This window comes from Triplophysa rosa, linkage group LG22 (genome assembly GCF_024868665.1).
Source record: "Triplophysa rosa linkage group LG22, Trosa_1v2, whole genome shotgun sequence".
NCBI lineage: Eukaryota > Metazoa > Chordata > Actinopteri > Cypriniformes > Nemacheilidae > Triplophysa > Triplophysa rosa.
The window spans coordinates 133,099-161,068 of NC_079911.1; the positions used below are offsets into that span (position 1 = coordinate 133,099).

A 27,970-nucleotide genomic window follows, 5' to 3' on the forward strand; every position below is an offset into this window, starting at 1 on the left:
CTCTCTCTCTCCCTCTCTCCCTCTCCCCCTCTCTCTCTCTCTCTCTCTCTCTCTCTCTCTCTCTCTCTGCGCTGGTTGCTGCTTGATCGTTTGACGAGTCATGTTCGCTCCACACGCACACACACACGCACTGCCAAAATGTTTGCGGCAGTAATAAATATTATTTGCAAAAACGAAACTTAGAAAGTTGTTAAGAAAAATAGCAGTTTATTTGAAAATTATTTGTCACATTCTTGTAGGGGTGGGAATCGCAGGGTACCTCCCGATACGATTCGATAAACGATACAGGGCTCACGATACCGATAATATCACAATGCGCCGATTATGCGATAATCGATATATCGCTTGGCAATTCTATAACAATACATCATGTCTTTAGGTTTGTTTATTCTTGCACTTGTCTTTGGACTGTGAGTCTCTGGTGACTCCACACGTGTCTGCCAAAACGGGGGTTTGCGGTGCGTCACGTCAAAGCGCTCACACTATGAGGATCATCGCGCATTTCAACGCAAGTTTCGCCTCGGCTTGCCTAAAGTTGAACTTTATAAAAACTATTACAGCTTTACAAAACAATCTGACTTCTGAAATATGTGAGAATGAGCTTTTTAAATATGCACGCGCAGATACCTGCACCGCTGCACGAGCACTGCGGGTGAGAGAGAAAGCGGACTGGAGTGAATCACGAAACTACAGACTGAAAGAAGGTCAAAAGAATATTCCCAACTTGCAGAGCGCCGAGTTAACCACGCCTACTTATTTACATTCACTACGAAATACAAAGTGCGCCCAAACTTTTGATTTAAAAGACGCTGGCGCATCTCTAATTTGTTGTTGGTCCGCCATTATGCTCGTATTTCTTCTCCGCTGTGAATTACAATTTCCGTTAATCTAACCATCCGTAATCTTGGAGCGTCACCACAAGAAATATGTGGGTACTGCCGTTCTGGTAAGCACAGTGTAGGTATGAATTTAGATCTTTTGTATTTGCAAAAAAATTGATACTTTGTGCCAGAGTATCGATAACGTCTCGCGGGCTGAAATGTCACGATAAATCACCATATCGATATTTTTTCCCACCCCTACATTCTTGCAATTGAGTTTGTTTTCATTATCAAAGTGTTTTTTTTCTTTCTCATTGTATATTTTTGTTCGTTTTTTTAAAGTTTGCGTTCGTTTTTATTGACACAAAAGTACAATTCAGTTCAATTATATACATATGTTTATACCTCCTCGTCTCAACGGCTATCGTGGCCCATGGTTGCTTGGCGACGACAGAAGCCAGGAGAGCGCAAAGTCCAGGCGCTTTGGAAAAAAAGGAGAACGCAGTGCAGCTCGCGTTTTCCGTGCGGTTTTAGACGCGAAATGTGAATTGGGCCTTAAGCAGCCATCCAATCACAGTGAAGAAAGGGCAGGACAAATACCACACGGACGAACCGGAACATCCCACCTGACTGTTGCTGATCACTGAGTGTGTTCCCCAGACTCTCACATTAATACGTGTTGAAGTGTTCAATCAAATAACACATGGCTTCCTCGGATATCATATTATATAGCGATCTCAGTGCCTCATCTGAACAAACACTGCACTTGCAAAGGGCTTGTTTTCAGAAGAGCAGAGTTCACCTCTAACGTTAAATCTTTTATCCATAAAATGGCCTTCAAACGCACATTTCACATAAAAACACATAAATACAGTGTTGGGATTTTCTTCATCTAATGCCAAATGATCCCCAGTGAGTCTCAGCCATTTACAGCACTGACTATAGTAAACATGTTTGTTGTTGTAGTTTTATTTGTAGTCAAATCATGGTTAAGTGTTGATGGTGGTTAACGGTTTAGCTTTCCAGACAAACTTTGTGTTTGTGACACACAGCCGACACACAGAGAGAGTAAATGACATTGATTATGAAAAATAATAAATAAAAACGATGTTCTGTAAGTTGTGAAATTTAGCTCATTTTGCTTTTGTAGGTGTCGTCGTTGAAGAGCAAAGCTCCTGCCGTGAGCGCCGCATCTGTCTCGGGGTACCGTAACTCCATCAACACCGACTCCAGTGACAGTGAATCCGACTCGGATGATGATTCCGTGATGTGGAGGCAGAAACGCCGCAAGTGTTCCAACGTTCCGCCTCCTGTCAGCGGAGGCCGAACCGCAGCCGCGCCCTTCGCTCGCAAGGTGAACAACATCTGGGGCTCGGTGGTGCAGGAGCAGAGCCAGGAGGCCGTGGCGGCCGAGCTGGGCATCATGGTAATGGAGGGAGGCGTCAGCATGAGCAGTCGTCAGAGCGAGACCTACAACTACGTCCTGGCCCGCAAGATGATGGAGAAAGAGCGTGAGGAGGAGGGTGTGAAGAGCGTGCTGGACGTGCATCTGGAGACCTACATGCAGCAGCGAGGAGAAGCCCAATCAAACCACAGCTGTCCCAAGAGAAAACGGCCGGCCAAGGAACGACTGGGCGTGCGGGCCGAAATGGACTTTAAGGGTCGATACGAGCTTACGCAAGACGACGCTGAAGGCAGAGTGGTGGATGAGATAGCACACAGGTGCTCACACACGTGTCATCTTGCTTATTTACATCAAACAATTGAGTTGGTGTTAGAACATGTAGTTCATCTGATGTGGGGGACATGAATAAATGACTGGAGGAAGCCAGTGATTTGAAGCCCAGCAGTAATTGTTTTCAGCCAGCAAATACTGTGATGATCATAATCGAGATTTCATCCTGTGTGATATTTGTTAGTGTAGGGGACGCGCGTGTTCTTCGTGATTCATCTTTTAATCCTTGACTTGTTTCTGTGTGTTGAAGACTGATGGAGCCCAAGAAAGATTTAATCGAGCGAGTGGTGAGAGTGATAGGAGTAAAGAAAGCCATCGAGCTGCTGTCAGAGACGGCCACCATCGAGCAGAACGGAGGTCTCTACACTATGGTATGTGCTTCTCTAGACACACACACTCGTTGGGTTAGGGCTCTTGTGCGTGTTTAACGCAGATGTGTGTGCGTGCGTGTGTGTTCATGTTTGTATATCCCGGTGGGGACCTAAACCTGAATGCACACCAACACATGGGGACTCGTGTCACCGTGGGGACCAAAATTGAGGTCCTCATGGGCACAAAAGCTTATAAATTGTACAGAACAATATTTTTTTTAAATCTAAAAATGCAAAAAGTTTTCTATGATCTTTAGGTTTAGGGGTAGGGTTAGGGGATAAAATATACAGTTTGTGGAAGTATAAAAACATTACGCATATGGACTGTCCCCACAGAGATAATAAATCAGACATGTGTGTGCGTGCGTGTGTGTGTGTGTGTGTGTGTTTACTGCAGGATGGCAGCAGGAGACGCACACCCGGTGGAGTTTATTTGAACTTACTGAAGAACACACCCAGCATCTTGGAAAGCCATCTGAAGGTTTGTCATTCAAGCACATTGACGTCTGCTCTGATGGGTTTACTTTTACTTCAGTTCATAATATTGTTAAGAGTAGAAATAAAGTTAACATCATAAAAGTGCAAGAAGATGCTGTAAGCTTCTATTCAGGATATGTAATTCTGTACTCCTCCTCGTGTCATTTAAACACCCAGTGGCCCAGTTGTGGGTTTTCTGGTTCCAATGGGAGTGGCTTATGACCGCCATCTCAACCTTCAAAAGGACACACAGCTCCGCATGCCCACAGTGAAATGGCAAAGATCACAAACTTTCACAAAGGATGGATTAGATTTGTCTTTTCTTTCACCAAATCTTTTCCGAAAACTTGAAATTTACACCACGAGAAGAGGGTGCCAATCCCCTCCCAAAAGAGCAGTGTATAAACATCTGTTTGGATTTTGAAAATCACAGAAATCCATCAGGTGTGAGAATGAACTATACCTTCAATAGAAAATGATGATTTGTTGCGCACATGTGCTTTAGATAATGTTTATGTGAGCAATAAGGTACCAGAGGCTGTGCTTAGTCAGGAATAAATCACGGCTGAGGGGTGGTGTTAGACACCAGGTGAAGCGGAGTGATTTATTCATGATAAAGCACCAGCCTCGAGTACCTTATTGCTCACATAAACACAATACAAATATTAAAGCTCAAAAATATGTATCAATGCAACTTTCATAAAGGAAAATCACTTAAATGAACCCAACATGAAAATTCTGTCAACATTTACTCAGCCTCTTGTCATTTCAAACCTCTATGATTGTCTTTCTTCTGCAGAACACAATTAAAGAATAATGTTGTTAACTGGACACCATTCACTTGCATTGGTTTAGAAGTGAGTGGGGTCCAGTGTGGTTCGGTTATAAACTTTCTTCAAAATATCTTCTTTTGTGTTCTGCAGAAGAAAGAAAGTCATACAGGTTTGAAATGACAAGAGAGTGAGTAAATGATGACAGAGTTTTCACTTTTGAGTGAACCATCACTTTAAGGCCTTCATTCCGCTGGGAAAAAGAATCGTCTGTGAACAGCAACAGAATGTTTCGTTTACGTTGCTAAGGGGGCGTATGCACAGAATCGTTAGCTGAAGCGCTCATAGCTGTGTCGTAAATAAAGCATAGCTGTTGACTAGGGGTGGGCTGATACCAGTTTTTCTTTTACGATCCGATTCTGATACCTGAATTGTAAGTGTCGGCCGATCCGATACTAGTCTTGCTTTTTTCTGATCAGTGTAGAATTGCATGTATTTTATTGTATTGAACAAAACTATAACGTGTTTATGAAAGTTGACTGAACATAATGATATATGCTTTATGAGAGTTTTTTTACACAAAATTATTGCGCTACATATAAAGTAGGGCTGAACGATTAATCGAAATCGAATCGCAATCGCGATGTGAGACGTTGCGATTTGCTAATCGCAAGAGGCTGCGATGTGCTAATCGCAAGAGGCTGCGATGTGGAAGCGATGTGAAAAATAGGAAACGCGTCTGTTCCAAGCCCGCTTTGAGTGGCATTCTTGCTAACCAACTGAGTGAGCGCACCTCCATTATGCCTAATCAGCACTGCCCCAGCCAACTGCATAAACGTCCGTCATTAAAAAAAAAAAAACATACAGAAGCAGGAGAGAGACAGTGTGTGTTATTATGGCATCTGCAGAGTCAGATCGATCATTAGGCAAATAAATACTAAAGAACCGTCCAATTCAGAAGACCGCACACACAGCCTGTGTCATACTCGCGCGACTCTTCCCCGCGTTGCGCGTCTCGCGGACGAGCCGTTTAAACTTGACGCGCATACACAGCCTGTTTCGTAATGACGTTTATAGTACTTGAGTCCGGCTCGGGCATCTGGCAATATGGACGAGGCTTGACGCACGCGCGCACCCTGTGTAAACTCACGCCTAGCTCCGCGTTTCAAACAAATGTAAATTCTATCTAACTGTTTTGCTAATTTCACTTGGATGAAATTAAACATTCAGCACATTTTTTACTTGTTTTAAAAAATCCCACATACTTAAACAATAATAAATCAGCCTATGTAAACTATGAACTATTTTAATAATTCACTAACACAATAGAAAATGTTATGGATTTAAGGGTTACAATGGGAGTTGTATTTGTTTTAATGGAAACTATAATAGTGTACACTGGTATTTGGATTCTATTGGTGTGATGTAATCTGGAAGTTGGGAACCAATTGAACAACAGTAAGCCCTATTTGAATAATGCCCAAAGCACACTACAAAAATTAATTTTGTAATGGTTTTAATGGAAACAATTAAATGTTTTTATTTTTGTTGTTTTCTTTCAGGGTAACTATACCCATACTGTGCTCCACACAACAATATTGAATTGAAGCTTGAATTAGAAAAGTTAAAATCGCAAATCAAATCGCAATCGCAATGTCTGTCAAAAATATCGCAATTAGATATTTTCCCCAAATCGCACAGCCCTAATATAAAGTACAGATACTTGAGAAATGTACATGAGTAAAAGTGAAAATACTTCACTACAATACTCTAATGTAAAGTGGCACTAAAGGCCCTATCCTTTTGCGCTTAATGGATCCGCTTCTCTACACGTATTGTGCATTCTGGAAGCTGGCTGACGCGCTTCATTCATTCTCTTATTTACACGTACTGTGGGTGTCTCGGGCACAGAAATGATGTGCTTAATACATCCACCTCAACTCGCTTAATGCACCTTCTTCTGAAGTTCATAATAGTTACAACACAAAAGTAAGAGATATGTTATATGTTTTACATAACGTGCATGGGATCCTTCCAACAGTTTGCTGAGCCTTTGAATCAGAGGTTTAAACACAGAGTTATTGTGTGTGAGTGACGCCTTTTACTCAGACCGCTTACAATTCTATAATCTAAGACACCCAACTCCAGCAAAATACAATCCTTACAATCCAAATATTGTCTAGTGATTATGCAGAATAATTCAAACATTGGAACATCTAGGAAAGAGTAGCGTCCTGACTGTCACTGAACACTAGAGTATGCTGAATGGAGAGTGACAGATGACAGCAGTAGCGCAGTTTTCATGAACTTGATGATCTTTTGTTTTCTCCTCACATAGACTTATTGCATGACATAAGAAAATGGTCAAATTTAGCGCAAGAAAACTCTTACAGCGGTTTCTTATAGCTCATCCTTTTTAAAGGGGTCATATGGTGCGAACACGTGTTTTTCTGTGTCTTTGGTGTGTTATAAGTTGCTCATGCATGTATTAGACGCGTAAAATGGCAGAAATGAAAGTGTGGGAACCAAAGATGCATTCTATGTAAAAGCGAATGCTCACCCAGACCTGCCTGAAACGCCTCGTGTAGCCACACCCCCACAAATCTACATCAGTCGGTGGTCTGATTTGACTAAGACCGCCCAAATGTAGACGCAAGTAAGGTGGGCGTACCTGTCAGTACAATTGAAGAGGAACCTGATGCTCCAAATATGGTAAGAGGCGTTACATTTCCCTCACACGCTTGCAGTATTCCACCAATCACTACGCACTGGTGAACTGGCCAATCACAGCACACCTCGCTTTTCAGAGCCATGAGCTTTGTTAAAAATCTGCGTGTTTCAGAGAGGCGGAGCAAAGAGGAGATACAAACATGCACGGTATGTGGAAAATACAGCATTTTGAACCTTAAATCCTATATACACATTGCATTACATCTGAAACAACCCATAATATTTGTTTTAGCTGTCATATCACACCCCTTTAAAGATTGATATTATTCAGCACAGCCACTTCCGATACCTGATCCAACAAAAATTGTCCGTATCGACGCGATACCGATCCAGAGTATTGGGATCGGCCCACCCCTACTATTGACCCATCAGAATCAAGGATATGGATTTTTAAATATCATTGGCCTTTGTTTACGCAAACTCTTGTTAGTGTTTTGCCATGGTCAGACTAGACTTTGAGCATGCGAATTGCGTTCGGACGGTGATGCGAAAATGGGCGGGCGTGATTCCTCCATCTTTTACATTTCAGTACCAAGAGGTCACGCTGTGACATTTGATCTTCTATTGGTCTCACGTGATGTGAATTGGCAGGTCAGAGTTCACCAAACTTGAACTTTGCTACGCAGCGAAATGTGAAACGTCTTGGATGGGCTTGCGTGTTCCGGTCTGCGTATGAATGGAAGTCAATGGAACGAAAAGTCAAGTGTCACCACGGCGTCTTTAGTGAAGCATACGTGATGAAGGTCATACATTCACAACAGCAGCGGTCATTGACGGCTGAGGCATCTTTCACACAGATTGAGATTGTACTGTATTATTCTATGTGGGGTTCATGTTTTTGTTTGCCTGTTCTCATCATACAGGAGATCTTCCATGAGGAGAACCAGAAGGAATACAGCAGCAAAAAAGCTGCCAAGAAGCGACGAAGGAGAATCGTAGCAAAGAAGATGAAGCAGGCCATCGGCACTCTCAATCTCCAAGAACACAGCGACGAGTCACGAGAAACATTTGCCAGTGACACTGAAGAGGCCCTGGTGTCCCTGGAGGAGACCCCGTCAGAGTCTGCGCTGGGAACGGATGACAACCCTGTCGTTTACAACTCCAATGATCTGGAAGTTTTCTAACACGCCTGTTGTCTCCATCATTAACATCGCTCTGAGAGTAATATGTTGTTATGTGAACGCTGATGTTTCAGTTTGCCGCTCTTCACATCTAGTGTGCACTTTAAATTTCTCTTCTGAGTGTTCAAGGGACGATCAGACGGCGTCAGTGTGATGCTTGTACAGATTTTCTACAGGAGGTTTTGCCTGTTGAACGTGTGGTTAATCAAATGTAATAAATTCCTTTGTTTGCTTCTTTTTTCTATTTTTTTTACGTATGTGATTGCAGACGAATATTATATATTTGCTCAGACGTCCAATAAATAAAACTTGATTTGTTCATGTCCATTGACATCTTTTAAAGCATTAAACATGTACTCAAGGTGGTAATATGGATGATGTGTGGTGTGAATGTCATGTTTGACTGCAGCATAATCAGCAAATCAAGTAAACCGGTGAAAAAACAAATCAAAGAGTCATTTTGAGCGATGCTTTTACTACATGAACACTTTCTGCGTTCATGAGCATTATTCGCGAATATCACGGTCACCCCTGAGACAACGATACATTTGCTGTCAAAGCCTGGTTCATTATCGTAGGGGTAGCAAGAATATTGCGAATATTGATAGTAAACTAACAGAAATAAAACTCATGATGTGATGCGCGTGGTTTTTAAATATTGTTGTTTGCGGAATTAAGTTTCAGCGCGTTATTTTGCCGTTTGAATTTTGTCTCATCCGCTGGGGTGAACCCGTCCGCGATGACGTGGCGGACGCTCATTTGGTATCTGTGGTCACATGCTAGTGTCGGCCGGCCATATTTGTTCAGTCATTGTCACACGCGACGCGGCTGCACTCGCAGCGAGACCCTCGAGAACGTTTACAACCGAGTGAGATTCGGGCTGAGCTGAATGAGCGTTTATAATCGATCGCGTTGAGCAGATTTCCAGTGACGACTGAAAGATGGCGAGCGCGACTCCGGCCGCTCAGCGGTCCCGCGGCGCGGGCGGTATGGCGTCTCCTCTGAGCCCGGCGCGGATCTCCAGGCTGCAAGAGAAGGAGGATCTGCAGCAGCTCAACGATCGCCTCGCCACTTACATCGACACCGTGCGCAGTCTCGAGTCCGATAACAGCGTGCTGCAGCTGCAGATCCTCGAGCACGAGCAGCAGCGCAGTCGCGAGATCACCGCACTCAAAGCGCTTTATGAGACCGAGCTTGCGGACGCGCGCCGGTCGCTGGATAACACTGCGCGGGAGCGCGCGCGGCTCCAGATTGACCTCGGCAAGATTAGCAGCGAGCACGAGCAGCTGATGCACGAGTGAGTCTTTCACAGGTCCTGTGTGTGTGTGTGTGTGTGTGTGTGTGTGTGTGTGTGTGTGTGTGTGTGTGTGTGCGTGTGCGTGTGCGTGCGCGTGCGCGTGTGCGTGTGTGTGTACTGGTTTAGCTATATTTGTGAGGGCCAAATGTCCTCAGTACCACAGTGAAATACGTGTGAACCCACTTGTGAGGACATTTTACTGGTCCTCACTAAATAAAAAGGCTCATAATTCGCTCAAATAGTGTTTGTCTTTAAATGTAATAGAGTGCACATGTTTGTGTGATTATTAGGTTAAGGGTTAGGGATAGGGGATAGAATATATCATAAGCCTGATATAAAATCAATGGAAGTCTATGTAATGTCCTCACGTGTGTGTGTGTGCGTGTGCGTGTGTGTGTGCGTGTGCGTGCGCGTGCGCGTGTGTGCGTGTGCGTGTGAGTGCGTGCGTGTGTGTGTGCGTGTGTGTGCGTGTGTGTGTGTGTGTGTGTGTGTGTGTGAGATTGACAGCGACAGGCAGTTGACATCTTTTATAGCACGTGTGTGTGTGTTTGATTGACAGCGACAGGCATGAGTTTACACATCTGTCACGAGCTCTGTGAGAGTTCTTGTTCAGTAAAGAGCACATGCTACAAACATACTGTGTGTGTGCGCGCGCGTGGACATGTTTTTATATCCCGGTGGGGACCTAAACCTGAATGCACACAACTCATGGGGACTCCTGTCACCGTGAGGACCAAAATTGAGGTCCTCATGGGCACAAAAGCTTACAAATTGTACAGAACAATATTTTTTTTTAAATCTAAAAATTTAGTTTTCTATGATCTTTAGGTTTAGGGGTAGGGTTAGTGGATAGAATATACAGTTTGTACAGTATAAAAAACATTACGCCTATGGACTGTCCCCAGACATGTGTGTGTTGAGTTGACGTGCAGCTGTGGGACTTCACGTCATTACCATCATGCACCAGTGAAATATGGTAATCGGGTATTCTTGTGATTTGTGTAGATCTGAAGAGTTGTTTTGGGTTTATTTATAAATTGCAAGTCCTCGGGTGCCATATTTTTAAAATGTAAAATGGAGATACAGACACCACAGCATCAGACAACCAGTCTGCACATAGGTCAGGAGGAGAGTGTCTCAAATGGCATTTTTGTTCCCTTGAAAGGCACTGCTGCACGCAATATGAATGGAATTGTTTTTATTATTCCGTTTGCCAAACGCCTATATTACAGTCCTGTTGTAGTCCAAACACTCCACTGGCACACAAGTCACAGTCTCGAACAAAGGTTAAAGTTTACATATGTACCTCCTTTACACTTGTAAAAATGCTGTAATATATCTAATATATCTGGGCCCATATATATAAAACTTCTCAGAAATGCTCTTTAGAGTGCTCTTAAAATTTGACTTAAGTGTCAAAGAATCTTTTAGGACCTGTCTAAGAAAGTAGGAGACTTGTATAAAGAAGCTAAAAGCAACTTCTAGCAAAGCCTCATTCTAAAGTGTTGTCAATGTCAACTAAGGACTACAATGATTTCACCACAAAATGGTGTGATGGTAAATTTGTGGTGACTATTGTTTTCCTACACAGAACTAATACTTTGGTTACTAATGAATGGTGCAGGGCTTCAAACAGACTCCAGTGGTTTAACTGTCATTTTATGAAGTGATGAGAAGACTTTGTGTGCAGTAAGAGCACTCGGCACATGCAGCCTTCTGGCTCTTCACCACACGCATGCGTGACTGTGTGCTCTCATGAATGCTCATTTAAACAAGCCAAACAAAAATGATTTTTTTTTACAAAATATGAACGTTTTTAAATGAACAATTCTGATTCTGTTCTAATTGAGCACAATTGATCAGTGAACACTTCACCTCACACATGAACACAACACAAACATGTGATGTGATATGATGATGATTGTGATGATGGTGATGTGATGATGTGGTGGTGATGATATGATTGTGATGTGATGTGTTGATGATTGAGATTTTATGTGGTGGTGATGATGGTGATGTGTGATGTGATGATGATGATGGTGATGTGATGTGAGGCCAAGTATGGTGTTCCATACTCAGAATTTGTGCTCTGCATTTAACCCATCCAAGTGCACACACTAGTGATGGGAAATGAAGCCTCCAGACTTTCCCCTGAATGTTTCGAGATAAGATTCAAAGCTTCGAGAATGTCGAAAACAGTGCCATCTGTTGGTTAATAAACGTACAGCAATCGCTTCTGGAAGAAGCTCCATTAGACGAAGCAACCAGCAGATGAATTGTAATGTTATGTGTACAAATAAAGGTTTGAGTACATCGTGTGTGAATGGTAAATATAATAAATTAATTTACCCATTCTTGTGTGGCAATAAATATTAGTTAATATGAGTTAATATTCATACGTTTCGATATTGTATATCAGGGGTCTTCAACTACTTTTCTTTGAGGGCCAGACTCCAAAAGTATAAATAGGATGCGGGACAGTTTTTTACCATATCATAATTTCTTGTTATTTTGTATTTCTGTTATTTATTGCATTTTGTTCCTTTGTACTGGTTTTGTTGCTGTTACTTATAGGTCATATATTAAAGCATGCACACACAAATATTGCATGCAGTATATCTGTTCTTGATATTTAATTAAAAGGGATATTGTCTTTTTAATTGTATTTTATATTCCCTAATACGCTGAATGAAATTGCTGTTAATTTACTCACCCCCAGTCCCCCAGCCAAGATGTGGGTGGTATTGTTTTTTTTTTTCAAGAAGATATTTATGAAGATATTGAATTAATGAAGTTAAATTAAAAAAAAAGTAAAAAAAACTTAATACATTCAGAACAAAAGTAATCCCTGCCCCTTGACGTTAAACTGGCGTCTAATAAAGCGAATCAATCGATCTGTGCAAGAAACTGAACGCTATTATCGAATCATCGGGTGAATGCCAATCGCATGCATGTGACGCACTTATAAGGGCAGAGCCTTTGAAGTGCAAGTTCTGGAGGGAGATGAACAGCTGTTTTCGTAATTTCTTCCTTTTTTAACAACAGTTCACGTGGTGTCGTACTCTTCCTGCAGTTACTTTCAAAGGCACAAGAAGCGTTTTGAAATGCGACCTATCACGTGCGCAAAGCCGCAAACAGACTGCCTGTGGCTGTGGATTGCCGATTATAACATTGCAAATAACATACGTTTCTTGGACAGACCGATCAAATCGCTTTATAAGACGTCAATCGTTATGTCCTGCGGGAATTACTTTAGTATTGAACGTAGCAGCGTTTTGGACTTATCTCAGGAAGCGCATTTCTAAAAGCACACCGTTCCTAAAGTCTCTCCACTTATTTGAAATGTTAAGGCGGGCCAGGAAAAGTTGATTGACGGGCCGCATTTGGCCTGCGGGCCGCCAGTTGACTAGCCCTGATGTATATTGTACAGAATAATGCTCACACACACACACGCATGTATATGTACAAACAATGCTATATGCATTATTATGTGTGACTAAAATGTGAATCAGGCAAAGAACTCATAAAAAAGCTCTGGGGTTCGAACGTTCTGACACGCAAAGAGAAACGCGCACGTGACTGAGCAGAAATTGAAGCGTCATTTGTCATGGTCACGTGATTTCTCCGTTAACAACACGAGCTTCGAATCGAGGCTTCATCTGGCACGCCCGTTTTTGCTCAACACAAGCTCCGAAGCCTCGGTTCAAATGTCACATCCCTAGCACACACAGAGCAGTGAGCAGTCAGTGCTGCTGCACCCGGGGAGCAGTTGGGGGGATCGGTGCCTTGCTCAATGGTCTCACCTCAGCCGTGGTATTGAAGGTGGAGGAGGGCGCTGATCATTCACTCCCCCCACATACAACCCTGCTGGTACTGAGGCTCCAACCGGCAACGTTTGGGTCACAGGTCTGAGTCTCTAACCATTAGGCCACGACTGCCCCACATATGACGGTGATGTGATAATGGTGATGATTGTGATGTGATGGTGATGATATGATGGTTATGATTGTGATGTGATGATTGTGATGGTGATGTTGTGTTTCAGTTTTGTGAAGAAGGAATCAGATGTGGGCAGCTCTCTGGCTCGTGTGAAGGAAGTTGAAGCTCTGTTAAACACTAAAGAAGCGGCTTTGATCACCGCAGCATCAGAGAAAAAAACTGTGGAGAAAACACTAACTGATCTGCAGCTTCACGTTCAAGAGGTACAAACACACACATTTACACACATACACGTATGTTCTGTGTGCTTTATATACACGTGTGTGTTGTCAGGGATGTACACTCAGGTCAAGAGTTTGTTCAAATAATCTTTTTAACTCCTTTTTTTTTGTTCAAGACGGGTCATAATTTCTTTAAGTCAATACAAAAGATAGATTAGAAAGACTGATTAGTGCTAGTCAGTGAGAGCAGTTATTAAAACACACAGTCTTAGCAGGTACGATTATTGAACTGGTTGTATATTTCAGTTTGTTCGTCATCAGACCCGTCCACAGTCCCTCACGACACGTTATATGTACAGCACGAGTCACATGACAATATGAGTGAAGCTTGAGATATACTGCTTTGATCTTTGAGTTATAGGGCTGTAACAATATATCAAAGTTTCACATATGGCAATACAAAAACATGAAAACTCCGTATTATTGTTCTGTGACGGATCTATTCCGTTTTTAATTATTCACATAAAAATGAATACAACCTGGAATGTTCAATTCTTTAATGATTTTTAATAACATTTGTTATCTTGCAAATGTTCTGGGGAAAAATCTGCCATTTGCATGTCGGTTTTTTATTTTATATACTGTATATATTTTCAAACATCAGTGTTCGCTATTGTTACACCCCTAGTGAGTTATCATGTTCATATTTGACTGAACTGTCATGTGATGTCGCAGAGACACTTGTATATTATTATACATCTGTTTTTGAGTTTCAGATGTAATGTGTTAGCACTGACAGCGTTACAGGGGTTCCACTCACTTGTGTTGTGTTGTGTTGTGTTGTGTTGTGTTGTGTTGTGTTGTGTTGTGTTGTGTTGTGTTGTGTTGTGTTGTGTTGTGTTGTGTGTGTGTGTGTGTTCAGCTGGAGAAGAGTTTGAGTTCCAGTAAGAAGCAGCTGTCAGATGAAACTTTACTGCGTGTGGATCTGGAGAATCGCTGTCAGAGTCTGTCTGAGGAGCTGGACTTCAGAAAGAACATGTTTGAAGAGGTCAGAAACCCACCCGCTAGAAGTGAAGTGTGCAGCACACCGTCATGATGAGCACAGGAACAGTTGTTATATTGTGTGTGTGTGCGCGCAGGAGCTGAAGGAGACTCGACACAGGCATGAGAGTCGTCTGGTAGAGGTGGACTCTGGCCGTCAGATGGAGTTTGAGTTTAAACTGGCTCAGGCTCTCACTGACATGAGACAACAACAAGATCAGCAGGTCAAACTCTATAAAGACGAGATGGAACAGACGTACATGGCCAAGGTGACGCTCGCACCACTGTGTGTGTTTTTGTGTGAAGAGAGCGCTGCGTTTCCTTCCTCTTTACTGGAACATCTCTGTGTGTGTTTCAGCTGGAGAATGTGCGTCTGTGTTCAGAGATGAACTCTTCTTCAGCCAGTGTAGCTCGTGAGGAGCTCCGCGAGTCCACGCTGAGGGTTGAGAATCTGTCGTCTCAGCTGGCTCATCTTCAGAAAGAGGTACAGTCATCATTCATACGGTCTGTACGCCACAACACAACTGAAATAGTGGGAGATTTCAGCAGTCCTTGTGTGTTTGATCAGAAGATAAGTGTTTCTGTCATCTCGTTTGTTCTGACAGTCATTAAACCTGATGAAACTCTTTATGATTTAATTCACTTGAGACCGTCTGGAGTGTGAGGGATTCAGTCGACAGTGGATTTAAAGATGTGATCTCTGTCTGATTGGTTTCTGGATCATGATGACTTCAGTGCTGCTTTATGCGTCTTCAAGTTGTCATATGATTGCAACAGCCAGTGAAAATGTGTTTTGTGGAAGGAAGTGTGTGCGTGCCAGGGTGTCCGCGGGGTCTTAAAAAGTATTAAAAGTTGATAAATAAATTTAGAGAAAATTAAGGCCCTTAAAAAGTATCCAAAAGTCTTAAATGCCATTTTCCAAGGTATTAAATTGTGTATCATTTTTTCATATTTGTCTAAAGAGGTCATATGCTACAGTTTGCCTGAAAGTAATCATTGCATAGGTGAATAGTGGGAGGTCCATTTACAGCCGGTTGTTAAACTGTTTTTTAATCATAAAACAAAGGCTTAAATTCAGTATGTGAGAGGAAAGCGATCGCACCACGCTGTCAATCCATCCTCTTTACTGACCCTTATTTCTCATCAAAGCATATAGAGAAACAGTTCAAACTAAAAACACATCATATTATATGCTTATATTGAGCAGATATGAGGGGAACACGAGCGTTTTTTGAAAATGTTTGTTCGAGAGTATATTTAATATAACGTAATTCGAACTTGCAATTGCTACACTTGTGCTGCTGTTCTGCCGCGACGGGAAAGAAATATGTAACGTCACTGCTCATGCGCGAGACGCACGCAAAGATCCAAACGCCTCCGTTTAGGGCATTTATACAGAAAAAAATTATGATAAAGTAGTGCCGTGGCAAAGAAAGACGCATTCTGTGTGAATGGCCGGTCACAGTGCAACTAGTGATGGGTCGTTCGTGAACGAATCTTTAACATGACTCGGAAGTAACGAGTGTCTCGGAGAGTGATTCGTTTCATTTTGTGTTGACCGCACATGTGCAACATTGTACCAGAAACAGTAATGAAGTTCGTCTCTCGAGTCATCGGGTCCGAGTCCTTATACCGGAAAGAGAAATTATTAGTTCGAGTCATCGGGTCCGAACCCTTTCGTTCTTTTATACCGGAAAGAGAAATGATTAGTTCGTCTCTCGAGTCATCGGGTCCGAGTCCTTATACCGGAAAGAGAAATTATTAGTTCGTCTCTCGAGTCATCGGGTCCGAGCCCTTTTGTTCTTTTGTCAAATGGTAGCTCCGCAGGCAAACAATAGGTTACTGTCGTAACCCCGGTTCTCTGAAACATCGAGTGGAGAGATCCACCTATGGGAAGGGCATCCGTACCTGACCTCTGCAGAAGCATCTAATTGCACCAAGTCTGGCTAGACAGACAGAAGCGCGCAGCCAATGCCAGGTAAGGCCCCACCCCCTTACCTGAGCGCATATAAGGTCTGCTTGCGCTGCTGTTCCTCAGTAAGTATATTCGCTTCTCGTGCAGCAAGCGGGGCAAAGCTGGTGGATCTCTCCACTCGATGTTTCAGAGAACCGGGGTTACGACAGTAACCTATTGTTCTCTTTCATCATCTCGTTTCGAGATCCACCTATGGGAGAGACATGGACAGCTCCCCGATTGCCCAATACACTCACAGTGAGGTTCTGAAAGCCAGAAAAAACGGTCACCCCCAAAGGGGCGGTGCATGACACATCCCATAATTATGTCCCTGGCAGCCCTGATGCGCACGCATAGCTGCTGCGCACATACAGGACAGGAACATGTATGAGGCACACACATGTAATTAACCCAGCAACACATATATACCACCCAGGCCGGAATGTGAATGCATGCTTGGTGACATGAATGCGCACGGCTCACCGGCCCGTTCAACCCTAGTTACCATATAATGTGTAAACAGGAGGTGAAGGAATATAACAAGGAGGGGCTATGAAGACCCCACTCCTAAAACAGAATGTGCTACCGAGGTTTTGGTGACATCCAATCGGTAGTAACGCACAAACGTATGGGGAGAAGCCCAGCTGGCTGCAGAGCAGATGTCCTGCAGTGATACTCCCCTGAACAAAGCCCAAGAGGCAGCTAAGCCCCTCGTGGAATGAGCTCTGATGGTACCTGGGGGCTGCACTCCCCTTGATTCATATGCAACTGCTATAGCGTTCACAAGCCAATGTGAGAGGCGCTGTTTAGATATGGGACTCCCCTTATGAGGGGGTGCCCACGAAATAAAGAGCTGGTCGCTCTTCCGGAAAGCACTGGTCTTGGACATATATGCCTGTAATGCACGAACATTCAGAGCATTCAGCCTCTGATCCTCCGCAGAGGAAAAAGGCGGAGGGTGAAAAGCGGACAGCTCCAACACCTCCGAAGTGAACGCAGGGAAACATTTAGGCATAAAAGCCGGGTTAGGCTTAAGAAAAACCTTATCTCCACTCAAAGAGAATTTAGTGCACGAGGGATGTATTGAGAGTGCATGTAGCTCACTGACTAGTTTGGCTGATACCAAGGCCAAGAGCAAAGCCGTCTTGAAAGACAACAGCTTCAAGGAAATACCTCCCAGGGGCTCAAAGGGATACTGAGACAGGGCCTCCAGCACCAAGGAGAGGTCCCATTCAGGGACGGTTCTCCTGATGACTGGCAAGGAGCGACGGGCACCCTTCATAAATCTGCGGATTAAAGGATTCTGCCCGACTGTTGAGCCCTCAAAGCCCACATGACAGGCAGAAATTGCTGCCAGGTAGACCTTAATTGTGGAAAAAGACCTGCCTTTATCCATAAGGTCCTGTAAGAAACACAAAATATCAGGAACTGAGCACTGATATGATGTGAGACTGCGCCCATCACACCACTCTTCAAACACTTGCCACTTACAACCATACAAGGACCGTGTAGAAACGGCCCTGGCATTTTGTATAGTGGCAACCACACACGGGTGAAGCCCCAGCGCATTTAAGTTTGACTTCTCACGGGCCAGACCCAGAGAGCCACCCTGTCCGGGTGTGGGTGATAAATTTCCCCGTTCACCTGAGACAATAGGTCTGTGCCGATGGGGAGGCACCACGGCTGGGCGTATAACAGAGGGATTATCTCTGCCAGCCACGGTGCTTTGGGCCACCTGGGAGCTATTAGAAGGAGAGACAGGCCCTTCTCTCTCACTCTGGCCAGTGTGGGAATTATCAGGCACAGAGGAGGAAAAGCATACAGCAGCAGCTTGGGCCATGGGTGGGCCAGTGCGTCCACCCCGAGGGGCGCGTCCGAGTCCTTTAGCGAGAAGAACATAGGACAATGGTTGTTTTTGCGCGAGGCGAATAGATCTACGGTTGCCTGTCCGAATCTTCTCCATATCATGCCCACTATCTGAGGGTGGAGGCGCCAATCTCCGTAGAGTGGGTTCCCCCTCGACAGAAGGTCCGCACCTCTGTTCAGAATGCCTGGAACATGAGTCGCGCGTAACGACAGGAAAAACCGCCCGCTCCACACCAAAAGCTTGTGAGCTAGAGCGTGAAGTTTTGGTGAGCGTAAGCCGCCCTGCCGATTGATATACGCGACTGCTGTGGTATTGTCGCAGCGTACGAGCACATGATGTCCTAGCAGGCGAGGCAGAAAATAATTCAGAGCTTTCCATATGGTCTAAATAATTTATGTGTGCTGAACGTAGTATGCTCGGCCACACACCGTTCACCACTCTGCCCTCCTGGGTGGCACCCAGCCTGTTAGGGACGCATCTGTTGTCACAACTTGGGTCCCCTGTGCGTAAAAGTCCGTGTCTCTCCAGTGGCGAAGAGCTGCCGTGCAGGTGCGCGTCACTGTCACAGAGCGGCAGAGATCGCGTACCGGGCTGAAATGTAGTGACAAAACCCATTTCATGAATGCTCTCATTCGCAGAAGTCCCAGCGGCAAAACTTGGATAGCTGAAGCCATAAGACCCTGCAATCTGAGGCATGTGCGATACTGCACTCTCGCCCCCTCTCTGAACTGCGACACGCAGCTCATTAGAGAGACGACGCGCTCCTGGGAGAGACGCGCTCGCATGGAGACCGAGCTCAGCTCCAGGCCCAGGAAAATCACACTCTGGCTGGGTGTAAAATTGCTTTTGGTCACATTCACCCTGAACCCGAGAGATGTGATGTGTGTAAGCACGCTGTAGGTGTCCCGCAGCACTTTCTCTTCCGATTCGGCCACGATGAGCCAATCGTCTCTGTATGTCAAAATCCACAGACCTGACATTCTCAGGGGAGCCAAGCTCACCTCCGTACACAGACAAAAAGTCCGAGGGCTGAGTGAGAGCCCGAAAGGAAGAACAGTGAATTCGTAACATATGCCTAGATAGGCGAAACGAAGAAACTTCCTGTGTGGCGGATAAATGCTTATGTGGAAAAAAGCATCCTTGAGATCGACCGAAGTGAACCAGTCATTCTGTTTTATGGCGCGGGCCAGAGTGCCGTGGTTTAACATTGTGAAATTGTATTTCCTCAAATGTTTGTTCAACAGTCGGAGGTCCAAGATGGGGCGGAGAGAGCCGTCCTTCTTTGGGACCAGGGCCCGTATTCATGAAAAATCTTAGCGCAAAGAGTTGCTCCTAGTGACAAAATTCTAAGAAAATTCTTAGAAATGTGGGCGTTTCCCCTTAAAATTACAGAGAAGATACTAGTAAAGAAAAATGAAATTCATAAAGCATCTTAACCCTTAAAAGAGCTCTTAAGGTCCAAAAGTTTAGGAGTAGCGAGGAGGACTTTTAAGAGGCTTAAGAGTTTCTTTAGCAGCAGAGAAAATGGACGAAACATGAAAAGTGAGAAGAAATGTGTTGCAATGCATGACAATTTCCATTTTACTTTAAAGGTTTATCAGATTTTTAAAATTGTTTTTCTGTGTTCAACTTTGATTTTCTTGTATAGCTGCTTTGATGCAATGCAAATTGTAAACGCGCTAGAACATTAAATGACATTGAATTGAATGACAGTGAGTTAATAAGACACAACACATTAGATGTTTGTAACCGATCCTATTAGAGACACGCTAACATCTCCAGACAGCGCAGAAATGCCATAGCGCCAGAAATAGAAGAAATCACTACATTAACATATTTAGCAGCTGTAGAAATGCAGCTATGCAGCAGAAATGATTTGGTTCTGTCACAACCTTCTATAGTGATCACACAAACAGTTACAGCACTTACAGAGACTTATTGTGTCACTGTTCATTTTCTATCAAATATGTTGACAGTAACAGCATGGTAAATAAAAAATAAAGAATATATGTGTGTGTCTGTGTGTGTGCGTGAGTACGGTAAAACAGAAAAAAATGACATGTGCAATTTCAAACTAATGACCCTATACTTAAAAGCGCTCTTCTTCCTTCTTGGCCAACCAACCAATCACAGTCTTCAAAAGACATAGCAACGGGGTCAGCCCTGCCTTCCTCACTAAGATAAAAGTTTTTGTCTTTTCCTTGCTCAGAGTTGCTCTCAGATTGATCCTGAATCACTTTTAAGCTAAGACTCCTACGTAGACGTTTTTAAGCTAAATTAAGAGCTTTCTTAGAGGATTCTTAGAAGCTTTAAGAATACGGGCCCAGGAAATAACGGGAATAAAACCCTTGATTTATCAGGCTGGGAGGTACCACCTGAATCGCTCCCTTCATTAAGAGAGAAGAGATTTCTTCTTTCAGAAAGTGAGCGGAGCTCTCCTCCGCGTGAGAAGAGAGAACGCCGTTGAAAAGCGAGGGTTTCATTACAAACTGCAGTCTGTAACCCTGCATAATTGTTCGCATCACCCACTCTGGAGGCGCAACAGTCTTCCAGGCGGACTTTTCTTTTCTTCGCCAGGTGTTTTTAATTTATCGTAATAACTAACTATGTTGCATAAGAACGGTGCTGGCAAAATATAAACATAAGCAACACTAGTAAAGTCAGTGTTTATGTCTAATGCATATATTACACAAGTGATCTCTTATTAAATAATTGCACATTTAAATTATTTCAATAGCCTATTATTATATACTTTGCTAACTGCATGAGACTTTTTAGTAAAAAACAACAACCTGTAAACCTTATTGCATACCTGAGTGACCCAAAATTGTTAATGAATTATAAATACATAACTTTACAGAAATGCATCAAAAGCAAGAGTTAAAAACGGCATGAATATTTGTAAGGGAAGTCAGGAAATAAGTTATTTTTGTATGTAATACATTAAACAAGCATCTGTCATATCACGTGACAAAAGAACGAACGACTCAAACCCCGAAGACTCGGTAGATGAACTAATCATTTCTGTTTCCGGCACAGTCTGCATAGACTGGCCTATGGGGTTATCACGTGACAAAAGAACGAATGACTCGGACCCGTGGACTCGGTAGGTGAACTAATCATTTATATTTTCTGTAAATGCAGCCTATATGGGCAAAATAACTAATGACTCTCGGGCATGAAGTCTAGAGTTGAGTTATAATCTTATATGGCTGTCAGGAAACTACAATATACGTTATTTATTTTTATATATCTGATCAAAACTAGCATAAATAAATGTTATGGGGTAATTTGGCTATTAACATGCAACATTAATTCAACTCTGCTTAGATGAACGAAATGACTCAATAAAAGATTTGTTCATTTTGCTGAACGAGATTCAAACATCCGAATCGCAAAAATGACTCGAACTTCCCATCACTAAGTGCAACAGTGAAAAGGGACCCCACTGAAACAGTGTCGCGCTGCGCCGCGTTCTGCACGTTGTTTAAGCGACATACACCGGTAATGTGGTATATTAAAAATTCATATCATAACAAAAATACACACCTGTATTCGGTACGAGCAGGTGTATCGCCCAGCACTACGTGAGGCGTACTCCTCTTTGAGTTGGAAGGCGATTAGCATAGCCTCGTTTCGCTTTCTAATAAACCTTGCATTGGGTTAGTCACTCAATTCATTCTCTGGGGCTTTGTTCCTGAATTACGTTGCATTAATATGGAGTTATCACAAACAAAGACTGTTTAGTTGTGCTGTCTTATCAGTGTATATAGTAAATATACGTTAAGGTGTCACCAATGTACGATTAAAACTTGAAGTGGTGATGAGGTCTTAAAATGTATGGAAAAATCTTTAAAAAGGTCTTAAAAAGTATTAAATTTAGCTCCATGATTCCTGTATATACCCTGATGTGTGAGCGTGCGTGCGTGCGTTCGTGCGCGTGTTAGAGTCAGAACTTTTAACCAGACTGACATTTACAATGACATGGTTTATATTTACGTGCTTGTTGAATTCTGAGAAAGCCGCTGGATTAACTCTGTGGTTTTCATCAGAGCTTGTGTCATAAGACTTGTGTCTGATCCGAATCAGCTGGTATGAAATGCATGTTTTTCTTCTGAGGACCTCTCAACACGAATCTTCATTGGGTCATGATGACATCACGTGATCACTTTATTCTGTTCATTAAAGAAAAAGGCCGCTTCATGTTTGCTGTAGCTGGTGGAAGTATTTCAGTTATGTCATAGAGGAAACAAATGTTAATGAAGTGTTTTTCCCCAACATCTATACAACCGAGCTCTCAGATGAGGCATGTAGTCAACTCCGGGACACTTTTGAAGTCCTCTGTTATTGATACCTTTGGGTTGCACTTTGTCTTTAAAATCCTCGCGCAGCATTTTAACTTCTCTATCTCTTTAAATGTTAATGAGCTTTTCGTCCCAACCCCCTTTCCAGAGGGGGGCGGAGTTTCAGGAACTCGTTGCTGAGGCTCTCACTAAATCCATGGTGTTTCGAGTCAGATCCGTGGGCGTGGCTTGTTGGTTTTGACTAAATCTTTGGTGTTTCAAGTCTTACAAAACCCTAACCTTACTCTAACCATCTAAACTACCTATGATTGTTAAAATCGCCAATAAAACACTTGCGTGATGACGTCAGACTCGAAACACCAAGGATTTAGTGAGAGCCAATGTGTATCGGCCAAAACAAAACATCAAAATGTCAGTAATTGTTAGTGGTGTTCAGCCCTATACTGTATGTAGGAACCGGAGTCTGACACTGATGGAGAGACACAAGAAGTGACAACCTTAAGAATTGAACAGGACGTTTCCAAATGGTTAGTTGTAATTTTGCAGTTATTGTGAAATTAACGTTCTTCAAGTGATCGATAAGCATTAGCATGGTCCGTCATGATAATGTATAAATCGCTGTGCAGGTGCTCGTGTGGGAATTGCAGTAAAATGACTACAGAGCCAGAGAATAAATGCTGCATGGAGGTCGAGCAGGTATAGTTTAGCGTCACTACAGTTATACTACGCTTTCAACGTTGTTCTATCATGTACTGTCACACTTACTTTACGTATTGTTTACGATAAGCCCGACAGCATGTGAGGGCAGCGTCAATAAATACAGTTAGACGCTGTACTTCTATTGTTAGCAACATTACCAATATAGCGCGATAACAAGCACATTAAGAGTGGCCATTTTGAAAGACTAATCAGCAACAATATGAGGTGTGATACTTAACGTTACTGCTTCTGCTGGATATGAGGACTGGGCACGAAGTGTTGGTATTGCTCCCGGTTTCAGTAGCAACCTCGTTGAAAGTCCAGCGTTGTACTGGCCCTCATTCGTGAAGCAGTCCGGCGTGAAATGATTGGCGGAAACGTGAAATACTTTACCGATTCTCAGCGGGACATTGCCTTCATAAATGAAATTTAACCATGCTGTTCTCTATAACTCGGCTTGCGGGAGTCTATTGGAGACAGTTATGCTGGTCGGTACATCCTAATACAGAACAACTGTAGTGACCTCCGTGACGCAGACATTGTGAAGCTCCAGTGACAATCTAACAATGGCGACTGTTGTACTTCCCACATGGGACTGTGTCTAAGCAAATAGGGCAAATAGCGCAGATCGTCACCACTGCTGGGCGGCTTTGCCGTTGAGTGACGACATTAACGGCAGAATTCAAATCTTTGCTTTTACCAGCAGGGTTTTTGAATTACGCAAATTATTAAAAAAGGAGTGAGCACATTTTTAACTGTTTAGACTGCTTGTTTACAGACACTGTGGACACGTATTAATGTTTTAACATTTTAAAAGTGAATTTTGCAAAATACGTGCCCTTTAAAACAAAACTAACCTGAAGTGTTCGCCCGTTCATTAGCAAAACAAACAGCTTGCTGCAGCTAAACATATTAACGCACATAATGTATTAACATTCATACAGCTAAACTCCAAGTGTCCATCTGCAGTTATATACTGTAAGTTTAACACTAAGTGATGACTTAGCTCCCTTCGCTATCATATGCTAACGTTATCCTCCTATATATACGGTACATTTACGTCAATTCAGACTGTTGATAAATATTACTTACATCGGCAGCTTTGTCTCATTCAGGAACAACTTTGAAGCTAATCCTGCTTGTACTGTCCCAGGTTGAAAAAGTACTCCGGTTTGATGTGAACTTTAGCCATGGCGTCACGCACACCGCTGTCGCTTGTGAAAACAACAATGGCGGAGCGCGGCGGGTGGAACTGTGTAGATTAAGGGGCGGTAACATTATAATAAAATCCGCTTTGGATGTCACAATCGGAGCGAAATCTGAACGGCTGGATTTCTCACATGCTTGCAAGGGAAAGGCACACCAAAACAAACTTACTGGGTTCTTATTTTTCACGTTTTCTGGGTTGCTAGATGCACCGGGGACCCGATTATAGCAGTTAAACACAGAAAAAGTGGGGTTTTCATCTGATGTCTCCTTTAACAAAAGCACCACCTTCCATCTCATGTCTTCTGTTAGCAGTAGTTTCACATCCTCAACAATTTCACACTTTCTGAAATATATATTGTTGTTGAAGTGGTGTGTGTGTGTGTGTGTGTGCGTGTGTGTGTGCGTGTGTGTGTGCGTGCGTGTGTGCGTGCGTGCGTGCGTGCGTGCGTGCGTGCGTGCGTGCGTGCGTGTGTAACTGAAATAGCTGCTGCACATGTGTTTTAGCTGTAGATTTAGCCTCTTTGTGTGACAGAAGAATCATATTTTTATTCATTTAATTAAATCTTATTTGCTGTCCTGTGTTTTATTTAATGAAACCTTGCTACGCAAATGGAAAAACCATTTTATAAAAGCAATAAGCGTGCGTGCGTTCACTCTGTGTGTGTGGTTTACCTGTGTAAGGTGTGTTAGTATCCTTGTTATTATTCAGTGCTTTCAGTCATCATCTCTCTTCTATGTAGTTGATGGTGCATGCGAGTGCGTGTTGTAAACACAGTTGAGCTGAAGACAGAGTTAAAGAGGAGCTGACGACAATGATGATGTGTTGTGTATTTCAGGCTCGTGGTTGGCAGGATCGCATCAGAGAACTGGAAGAAGCTCTGAATCGTGAGAAAGATTTGAGTCGCAGGTTACTGTCAGAGAAAGAGCGAGAGATCGCAGACGTCAGAGCGAAGATGCAGAAGCAGCTGGACGAGTATGAACAGCTGCTGGATGTGAAGCTGGCTCTGGACATGGAGATCAACGCTTATCGCAAACTACTGGAGGGAGAGGAGGAGAGGTGACGCCACACACACACACACACACACACACACACACACACACACACACACACACACACACACACACACACACACACGCGCGCACACACGCGCGCACACGCTGAATATAACCGTCTGGTCTCTGCCCGTCTGTCAGGCTGAAACTGTCTCCCAGCCCCTCGTCTCGTGTGACGGTGTCTCGCGCCTCCTCCAGTCGCAGCCTCCGCACCACGCGTGGAAAGAGAAAGCGTGTGGACGTGGAGGAGTCGGAGGCCAGCAGCAGCGTCAGCATCGCTCATTCAGCGTCCTCCAGCGGAAGCGTCTGCATCGATGAGCTCGACGTGGACGGCAAATTCATCCGTTTACACAACACCTCTGATCAGGTGCGTCGTTCTCGTCACATTTACACGTGAACAACACATAAACCTTTCTCTGTTAGCCATGTTGTTTCTATTGCATCAGTTGTCATTGTCAACCGTTGGCATCTGGCCGGCGTTACAGAGCACTGACCAGCAGAACAGCCTATACTATAATTAAAAGCTCTTACCACACACTGCACACTCATTTAAACAGTTATATGTTGTTGTTTTTTGACTACCTTTTTTCACTTTTGTATATAGTGCATTATTGTTATTATTTAATTTTCATTGTTTTCTATCTTGATGTATATTTGCACCATGTGTACACTTTCTTCTGCACTAAGCTCCTGTCTTCAAGTCAAATTCCTTGTGTGTGTAAACATACTTGGCAATAAAGCTCCTTCCGCTTCTGATTGTGAACTGGTTTTACGTCACTGTCCCAGGATCAGCCCATGGCAGGATTTCAGCTCAGCAGAATCATCGCTGATGTCACCGCCACATACAAGTTCACTGCCAAATACATCCTGAAAGCAGGACAGAAAGTGACGGTACGTTTTCTCATCTCGCTTCATCTCTCCCATGAAGATGACAAGGCTCGAGTCATATTTCTGAAGATTTGTGGCTCTGTTGTGTTGATTTTCATCATCAGATCTGGGCGTCTGATTCGGGCGTGAGCTCCAATCCTCCTACTGATCTGATCTGGAAGAATCAGAAATCGTGGGGAACCGGTGAGAACATTAAAGTGCTTCTGATCAGCTCAGACGGAGAGGTGAGACTCTTTCTTCAGTGCCGTGCGTGCGTGCGTGTGTTTCATTTGTCCAGGATCAGTTGTGATGTGTGATTGTTTGACAGGAGGTGGCAGTGAGGAGCACAGTGTTCAAAACTGCAGCCGAGCCGGAGGATGAGGATGATGATGATGAAGTCGTCGAGGAGCGTCTCTTCCACCAGCAGGTTTGACAACACAAATCAGGCTTTTGTGGTGTTGTGTTGTGTTGCTGAAGGTTGTGAAGTGCGTTGTGTTTTTACAGGGAGATCCACACACAGCTAAGAGAGGCTGTCTGATCATGTGATGAAGCTCCACTCCACCCGACCTGACCCGCGCATTTCTATTTACAGAGTGAAATCTTTTCTGTTTCTTACCTTTGATTTGATGCTTGTGAAACCTTTTGCGTTTGAACTGTTTCAATTGAATGAAGCAAATGTTTCTTTAGTTTAAGCGTGAGAGTGCTTTTACCTCTGATTCTGTGACTAACCTCTTTTTTTATCATGTTTATATTCATTTTATAAACAGTGTTTTAGGTCTCTTTATAGACAAACAGGTTTTATAAGAAACTAGTTTTTAGTGAAAGCTCATGACAGATGATAGATTGTAGACGTTTGCACGGCCGGTGGAAAGAAGTATTCATTTTATTTAAAGTAATTCACTACACAATCACAGACGGACCAGAACGTCTCTTCAGCAGTGAACGTCAGATGTGAAGCAGAAAGTGAACATTTCCAGCAGACACTTGAGTTTATTATGTTTACACACGTTTATGGTGTAATATTGGGTGTAAAGCGCAGGCAGATGTCATTTCTGCAGAACAGAAGCCATTTTATTTTTTTCTGATATTTTGTAGCAGAGAGGATCACATTGATCTCTGAAATCTGATGCAGTGAAGCTCATAAATCTCAAGAGTCAGTACTGTATTTTCTGTTTTTATACATATTGCTGAAATTGTATTTGTTCAGCATCTTCTGTTACTATCTTACAAACACTATAGCCTTACGCTGTTTGACTTGACTTGATTTGAAGAGTTGTGGATTGTCACGTGCATGCTTTATATCTGAAGGAATCAAATAAAATGTTGATTGAATGTGTTTTTGGTTTGTTTCGTTACTTTATTGGTTAAACACATTTTATAATGTGTCAGAAAACAGTGATGTCGTTGTGACTGATTTACTGGAAGGTGTCAGAAGATTGTTGAGAATTCATGTAACTACACTTTTTTTAATGAATACATTAAACAACACTGTGT

At 43.2% G+C, this 27,970-nt stretch overlaps 2 protein-coding genes across 2 annotated transcripts in view; both read left to right on the top strand.

The window, feature by feature from the left end:
- The window catches only part of phax (phosphorylated adaptor for RNA export), an 11,148-nt gene extending 2,798 nt beyond the window's left edge, over positions 1 to 8,350 (top strand). Inside the window, exons 2-5 of the mRNA XM_057320502.1 lie at positions 1,972 to 2,543; positions 2,807 to 2,927; positions 3,325 to 3,408; positions 7,768 to 8,350. Of these exons, the coding sequence (XP_057176485.1) occupies positions 1,972 to 2,543; positions 2,807 to 2,927; positions 3,325 to 3,408; positions 7,768 to 8,028 (1,038 nt within the window). The 3' untranslated portion in view covers positions 8,029 to 8,350. The remainder of the gene's footprint in view (positions 1 to 1,971; positions 2,544 to 2,806; positions 2,928 to 3,324; positions 3,409 to 7,767) is intronic.
- A 469-nt stretch (positions 8,351 to 8,819) lies between these two features.
- Positions 8,820 to 27,806, top strand: lmnb1 (lamin B1). The gene is made up of 11 exons (XM_057320499.1): positions 8,820 to 9,322; positions 13,368 to 13,524; positions 14,405 to 14,530; positions 14,622 to 14,792; positions 14,882 to 15,007; positions 25,393 to 25,613; positions 25,751 to 25,976; positions 26,396 to 26,500; positions 26,602 to 26,721; positions 26,805 to 26,903; positions 26,981 to 27,806. Exons 1-11 carry the CDS (start codon positions 8,967 to 8,969, stop codon positions 27,020 to 27,022), a joined length of 1,749 nt encoding a protein of 582 aa, XP_057176482.1. The 5' UTR covers positions 8,820 to 8,966; the 3' UTR covers positions 27,023 to 27,806.
- The last annotated feature ends 164 nt before the right edge of the window (positions 27,807 to 27,970 follow it).

Coding starts and splice junctions, on each gene's coding strand:
- lmnb1 (XM_057320499.1), top strand. CDS start 8,967: ATGGCGAGCGCGACTCCGGCCGCTCAGCGGTCCCGCGGCGCGGGCGGT. Junction 14,793..14,881: donor AACAGACGTACATGGCCAAG/GTGACGCTCGCA, acceptor TGTGTGTTTCAG/CTGGAGAATGTGCGTCTGTG. Junction 26,722..26,804: donor TGATCAGCTCAGACGGAGAG/GTGAGACTCTTT, acceptor ATTGTTTGACAG/GAGGTGGCAGTGAGGAGCAC.